General features: G+C 36.1%; 1 protein-coding gene across 1 annotated transcript in view; it reads right to left on the reverse strand.

The window, feature by feature from the left end:
• The window catches only part of LOC106868554 (protein FAM184A), a 73359-nt gene that overhangs the window by 2982 nt on the left and 62492 nt on the right, over window positions 1-7885 (reverse strand). The window contains exons 13-15 of the mRNA XM_052972605.1: window positions 2419-2546; window positions 1761-1945; window positions 267-413 (exon numbers count right to left, since the gene is read on the reverse strand). Coding sequence (XP_052828565.1) covers window positions 267-413; window positions 1761-1945; window positions 2419-2546 — 460 coding nt within the window. The remainder of the gene's footprint in view (window positions 1-266; window positions 414-1760; window positions 1946-2418; window positions 2547-7885) is intronic.

Below are 7885 nucleotides of genomic sequence, written 5' to 3' on the forward strand. Positions count from 1 at the left end.
ATATCAGTCTATATTTAGATAACCAGGAATGAGGATAAGCCGTGTTGGGTTTTTCCCCACTGTAAAACTGAAAGACAGCATAACACAGGGACTTGCCTTCGCATGTACAAAAGACTCCTATTTCACTTACACCTGCGGCTATAGCAGAAGACACTTGCTCAAATTGAAGTCCATTCCAAGAACTGCGTGATTTCAAGACAAAACTTTTAGCCCCATATGCATATCCATATCTCCCTTACATACCGCAGCCCAACTTTATCACTTACTCGCTGTTCAGAGATGTTATTTTCGTTGTCATCAATTCTTGGGTCCGACTGAATTCTGTTACCATTTTCTGCATTTCATGGACATAATCTTCCTCAATATTTTCTAACTCTTGTTTCTTAACTGTATCGAAGTGTTCTTTTAATTCTCTGTAGAAAAATTGTTTAAAGGGTAAAAAATAACAGACAATACACCACCACCGTTGTCACATCATCATCATCAAGATCATCATCATTATATTCATTGGATTTTTAAATGCAGGCAGAGGGATATTGCTCACCAATAGACATATTGTATGTGTATGAGCATGCATGCATATACACACACACACCCAAACACAAACACACACATACATACATACATACACACACACACATACACACGTACATACATACATACATACATACATACATACATACATACATACATTCATTCATTTATGTACAACCAACTCAATATCAACAACATGGCTTTATTGACAAAAGTAAACCAGTTTCTTCAAATTAGCCAGCTTCAGTAGCCAAAGACCAAAATTATTAAATGTCTGGTCACATTTGAGACATCAATGAGAAAATATCTTCCTAAAAGCAAGACTCTACAAAGGAACATTACATTGATTAATAAATCATTTAGCATTCAGATTACTCTGGTCAAATGTAATGGTTATTTATTCACATTGCTTTGAAATAACCATACACTGTCCTGTAGTTTTGAGATTTCGATGACACAATTGCTTATTTTTAGAAAGTCACTGGATGCTAGGTGTTAGATGCCAGATCTGGCCAGTTTGAACATAAAACAGGTGGAATATTTGAGCTTGATGTGGCCAGTTTAAATGCTAAGGGTTAAGTAGCTATCTATTATCATCAGAGATGTGATTTCTGACACCAATTCCACAAGGGATGAATTCTTCAAGTTGAAAAACATTTCTCTGACTTGTTTCCCAGAATCGAGGGTATTGCATTTCTCTGGTTTCAACAATGAACGATGGACTTCAACAATGACTTGAGCCATTGATGTACTTTTCCCATTTCCCACAGCCAACATCTGTGAATTTAAGTAGGCCCACATTAAGTCCAAGACTAGAAACCAGTTTGTTCCAAGCTCAGATATGAAGCTCTGTCAAAGTCTAAACGACACATCAAAAACCTGGAGGTAACAAAACAATTACATCCCTTCCCCTAGAGTTCAGGCAATAGCATCAATAAGGACTGCTACAATAAGGACTGTACTAGAATTATAAAAGACACAATTTTATTTTGGGATAATTTGGAACCTGTGACAGCTAAAAATAGGAATAAAACTATTAATGCAGTTGCTTGATCTGCTAGAAATAGAAGCCAAATTTCACTTAATTTACACCCTCCTGTCTTAATGGGGTGGGGTGGGTAGAATCAGACAGTATAGTCTTCAATACACACTGCCTGAAATAAAGATGGATAAATCATTCAGCAGTCATTAAACATCAATCAAAAATCAACAGTGTCCAAACATACATCTTTTCTTGGCTGAAGAATTCCCTCATATGTTCTTGTTTCTCTTTCTCTTCATTCACATTGACCATTAGTTCTGCAATGGTCTCCTTCAATTTCTTCTTTTCTTCTTCTATGGCAAAGAATTGCTTCTCTTGGCAGTCAATCTTGTTTTTCAGTTCTGACATAACCACCTGATGATCCCGATCCTACAGAATGGAAAGTGATACAGAAGAACTTATAAGACTGCAAATGGTGATCAAGGACTGACACAACCTATAAGAAGAAACCTTTTCTCTGAATCAATGATGAGTCAACCAAGTGGAACACATTCTCCAAGAACAAGACCCTGAAGCCTAATGAAATATTTTTTTTAATTTTGAGGCTCATCCTGACCATTTACAGCAGTGGTTCTAAACCAGGGTCCCTGTGGCCCTTGGGGGGGGGGGGGTCATATAAGATTTTATCGTTAAAATTTACATAAACTGGTAATACTCCTACAATACACAAAACATTCTAACAATTTTCTATACAGTTCCTTGCCTAAGAACACAACAGCATGTGTCCCAGACCAGGAGTCAAAGCTATGACTTTATGATGTAAAGGAAGGGCTCAGTTGCTTAATCACTAGGTGACATGCCTTCTCACATGTAGCCAACCCAATAAACCTGCTTCTGCTAACCTTCTGTTTGCTTGTCTGTAGTATTTTTTGCAGTTCTTCTTTCAGCCGTGATATTTCTTTCAAGTGACACTCCAGTTGCAAAGAGATTTCATTCCGGTGCTTCTGATACAGGTCTTCTTGTAAACACTCTGTTGAATACATACAAATAAAGAGAACTGTGTCAGGTGACCATGAAATGACCAGCTTTACACAACAACAATAACAACAACAACAACAGGCATCACCTTGCAGGAGCACCAACTCCAACCATCACTAACACCTGTAACAGAGCTTCTACGTGGTCTCCCAACCTGCAAGAAATAACAGCCAAATCTACTTCAAATTACACAGGGTTGTCTTATTTGAAGGACACTTTGATTGATGTAGTCCTTAATGTGTTTTATCTGAGAAAAAATGGGATGGTCACAGCCAGAGCAGTTTTGATCAGAAGTTTGCTCTTTCAGAGCTGACCTTGGGTTAAACAATAACAACTTGTAGGTCATCAGACACCAATAATTTTAGAAAGGCTCTGGTCTATTTTAGCCACCATCATAGTTAAAAGGGACAAGAATGAGGCAGGGTCTGTTTCAAGCAACATCATTTAGTTGTAGGGAGCAGAAAACACAAGCTTTAGCAACATTATTCATCTTAACAAAGAGGACTTCTTTTTCATTTCTTTCCAATCAAACTTTGTTGTTGTTGTTGTTTTTCAGCTTCCAAGTCTGCTATGATGATCAATCAGAACCATATTCAAGGGTGTTCCAACCATGACCATCCTGCATTATGTATTTCTGAGACTACATCCTTCTTAATTTTTCAAGGCGACAGAGTGTGGGTCAAAGAAAATTTAGCTGCTATCTCTAGCTAGTTGAGAGACTACTTCAACACTCCCTCACTAAATCGTGGTAGTAGTGGTGGTGGTGGTGGTGGTCACCGTTGTCATATCTGGTGTGGCAGTGCTTATCAAAACACATTAAACAATGACACTTTGATAGTTGATATTTCTCCTTAATTTTTATGTTTTATGTTTGTTGTTTAGATCTTTATTTTCCTCAATTATCTCCGCAGCATTTTACGTTCTGACTACTCAAAAGACCAATCCTGATTGAAATCTCTAATGATGATGTCAGATATCAGAAATTTTACATCAGTAACCGAGTTATGAACTGAATCTTCATCCTTAAAGCAATACCAATGTCATTATCAGTTCATCGGTTTTTTTTCCCCATACAGGGATTGGCTTTTAATATCTCCAATACAGATCTATTCCTCTTTCCTTGTTCCTGTTTCATCACAATGATAAGTACTAACGTACTAAGTTGTAGCTTCACCCTACCTTTTCCCTTCTAGATCTTTCTTATCTACCAGACCACCGTCCACCAGTGATCTCATACTCCATTGAAACGTGATTCAGTGCATACGCCTTTACTAAATCATTCACCATGCAAGACATGGCATTAAAATCTCCCTCAAATCACAGCTTAGTGTTTTTAAAGGAGGCAAGTACACACTGGACAATATAATCATTGATGCCTCTAAAAAGATGGGATGGTCACAGTAGGAATGCCTTTAAACATAGGTTTGTTCAATCAGGCTTGACCTGGGGCTACAACAACTCACAATGAACTAATGAGGAACCTTCATGTTGTCACTCAATCTGCTAAAAATAGCAACCAAAATCCCCCTCAAATTATATGTAACTTGCTTAAAAGAGAATGACACGTTGGATAATGTAGATAATGTGAAAAAGGATGAGATGGCCACAGCTGGAGTACTTTTGCACTTAGTTCTGCTCAGAGCCAACATAATGTTAAGCAGTAATATCAACTCACAATATATTTCCCTAGAAGTAGCAACCAAATTACCTTCAAATCACATACAACCTATTTTAAAATAGTGTCTAAAAGTTGTAGCTACACATGTGTGTGTGTGTGTCTACATGTTTGAATCTCTTGATATACAGTATCTCACAGAAGTATGTAAACCCTTAAAATATTTCAGTAAAATTGCCATTTCTCTGATAATATTGAAGGAAATCAAACGAAATTTATACTGAATAAAATATATTATACATGCAAACATTATACAAATTTGGAATACAAAACAATAAACATTTTCAAAGATATGAACGAAATATTAATTCTTAAACGATACAAAAATATGTACACTCTAAAGGGTTATTTGCAATATTCAATATTGGGTGTGACCACTCTTGCTTTCAATTCTGGACATAGAATCAGCTAAATTTCTGCATATAGCCGAAACTTGTCTACAAGGAGTATGCCTACACCACCTAGTTTGTCACTGTTACCTTCCCAGAAGATTTTATACCTATGCGCCTTGCCTGTGAGGACTCTGGCTGAAGTTCCTCTCTACCTTACCTCTTGTATGCAGCATACATCAACACGTCTTCGTTCAAGCATCTCTACAATCTCACTCGACCTACCTTTCAATGTGCCTACTCTAAAAACTGGGAAAGGGATGTGGGAGGAAACAAGGGAAGGAGAAATGTTATTCAGTGTCCGAAAAGAAGGTTTCCATGTTTATTTGACAGACCTGCTACACCGGTTGTTCTTGCTTTTAACCTATTGTCATTCAAATGTTCAAGTGTGTTAAAACTGTTGCCCCTACTGGAGGTAAAAGTAAATATTTGCGGCATTGTAAGTATAAGTGTTATGAGCATTGTAAATATAAGCATTACTGGTGCTGCAGATACGAATATCAATATACCTATGTTAGATTAAATAGGCTGCTATCTGGTTGGGTTAGCCCCAGGATAGAGAGGTTGGGGGCGAGATTGCAGGTATGGTAGAGGAGACCACCAGTACTGGAGGGGATTTCCGGTGAGAGAAGCGAGATTTCCAGTATTGGTAGGAATGGGCAGGAACGTCGCAAACAAGGAAGGATTATTTTAGAGATAATACAAAAATATTTAGCCAACATGAAAACACAGGGAGAAAAACAACTCAGGTCTTAGAGATTTTAATTTGGGAAGTTACAGGAAGAACTAAGGAGAAAAACTAAGCCTGAGAGTGATTCCGATTTGGAAGTTATATTGCTGAGTCAATTTAAATAATTAGTTTATGAAAGTACATATTAGCAATAATGCAGGTTAGAAGAATGAAAGAATGAAGCAATCAAAAAATGAGAGAATATCTTGGCTTAGAGAATATCTTGGCATAGAGAATATCTTGGCTTAGAGAATATCTTGGCTTCCACTGAATAAAAAAGAGAAGATGGTCATGGCTAGAATACCTTTTCTGACATAGACCTGCTGGATCAGAGCTGAGCTGAGTGTTCAGAGACAGTTACAGAATTTCCACATGTAAGTAAAAAAACCCATTTAGTCAAAATATGAATGACACTTGACCCCCTACAAGTAGTTATTTCATTCCTACTTCCTACAGTTCATCCGTTTTTGTGTTGTTTCAGAAATGAAAGCATATTTTGCAAATAATACTGTTCTGTGTGTATTTGTTTACATTTATGCTTTTCATTACTTCTTTCTTCTTGCTGAATAATTGATTATTCAGTGTCTTTTAATTACTTTGTTTGTTTTTTTTAAAGGGATCTTACCTAATTGTTATACTGCACGTTCGGATGACCTCTACTCAACTACTATGATGTCTAGATTTCTCCCTCTATATCTACGTATTGGGCTAGCCTACTTCATCGTCTGGGGGTGTCGACACAACACTAATATATGTACATTTAAGCATACATATACAAACATGAACATGCATGTATAAATACTGGAACACACAAACACACACACACGCACACATACACACACACATATACCGATGTGTGTGTGTCTTTGTGTCTGTGTTTGTCACACCTTCCACCACTTGACAACTGGTACGGATGTGTTTACTTAGCAGTTCAGCAAAAACAGACCGATAGAATAAGCACCAGTACTTTAAAAAAATTAAGTAATGGTGTTGATTCCTTTCTCTAAAATTCTTCAAGGTGGGGCCCCAGCATGGCTGCAGTCTAATGACTAAAACAAGTAAAAGATGTATAATTAAATAATTAAATGTAACAGGAGTAAATAAATTCTGCAACACTTGTACCATCCTTAACAGCCACTTCAAATTATTGACCTTATCAACAAGCTGATAACTTGTGATTGGATTACTTGTCACATAGAAGTATGTTGATGTACATTACAAGCAACACGATTTATGATTTCAGTAAACAGGAATTTTCTAAGTTCACGGGTCCTACTTCAGAGGAAACAACCACACTCTTTAGAATAATGGGAAGGGTAAGTGGGAAAGTACAGTCATTGAAAAGTTGTGTCAATTTCTTGGTTCTCATTAGGCATTCCCAACAATGCTACTTGATCTACTCAAGATTATGCATACTATATTAATACAGAAGTATATGCACTGACAAACATAAATAAAAAAAAAAACAGGCTATTAAATATGCAGATGCACACACTGATACATACATACATAAACATATATATTGGGTTATCCGATAAATAATGCTTTTTTTTTTATAGTTCTTTATTTTTCAAAATTAAGATAAAGTTCTTCTTTAATCTAAAATATACTCTCATTCATTTTCTACAATGCTTTTCCATCTATTTGGTAGACTTACAAGCTCCTCTTCCAAAATTCACCTGTCTGTGATGAAAAATACTCCTCCAGGACTGTTCTAACCTCATCTACAGAATTTATATTTTTTCTGTCCAAATGATTTTGAAGACTGTGGAATAAATGATAACTTTCTGTTGTGTTGTTGCTTTTATTGAACTCATAAAGCAAAATATGCCAAATATGCTCCTTTGTCACTTCCATTATAGCTTTGAAAAATTAACTGTTAAAATCGAACTGCACTCTTCAAAACTTGCACTAAGAATAAGGACAAGGTAAAATTACTACCTGCTTTTATAGCAAGTTGATGTAGGTAGTTTATCCCATCTCCCTCTGACTTTTAGTTCATACAATTGATAAAACCTCATTGTTTATGGGATGATCCAATGCACATGGCTATATTTATTGTATTATTATATATGTGCGCATATGTATTTGCATTATCCCGTCAGATAATTTTCACAATAGATGCCTTGGCAGACTTTCAGAACAGCCCATGCTCATAAATCGGATTTTCTTCATTTTTGATGGAAATTTTTCCAATTTTTTCCACCACAGCCCCATAAATGATAGAGGGAAGCTTTTTCTAAATATTTTTTTTTCAAATTTATGAATTCCTTGGTCACCACTTTCTAGAGCAATTTCGTTTGGTTTTTTTTTCTTTTTATTCATTTTTCTTATTCTTATATGATTCACTTAAAAACAATAGGAGAGGTCTATTGGGGAAAATTTATGAATTTTTTTCAAACAATCCTCCCTCACTCAGTACCGATATTCACCAGTTCCTTTTGCACTATGCACTTATAAATTATAGGAGAAGGCTTGGAGATTGAAAAACAATTTTGGGGAAATTAGCTTTACAATCCCCACTTCCTTTATTTCCA

The sequence above is a fragment of the Octopus bimaculoides genome, chromosome 14, assembly GCF_001194135.2.
Source record: "Octopus bimaculoides isolate UCB-OBI-ISO-001 chromosome 14, ASM119413v2, whole genome shotgun sequence".
Lineage (NCBI taxonomy): Eukaryota > Metazoa > Mollusca > Cephalopoda > Octopoda > Octopodidae > Octopus > Octopus bimaculoides.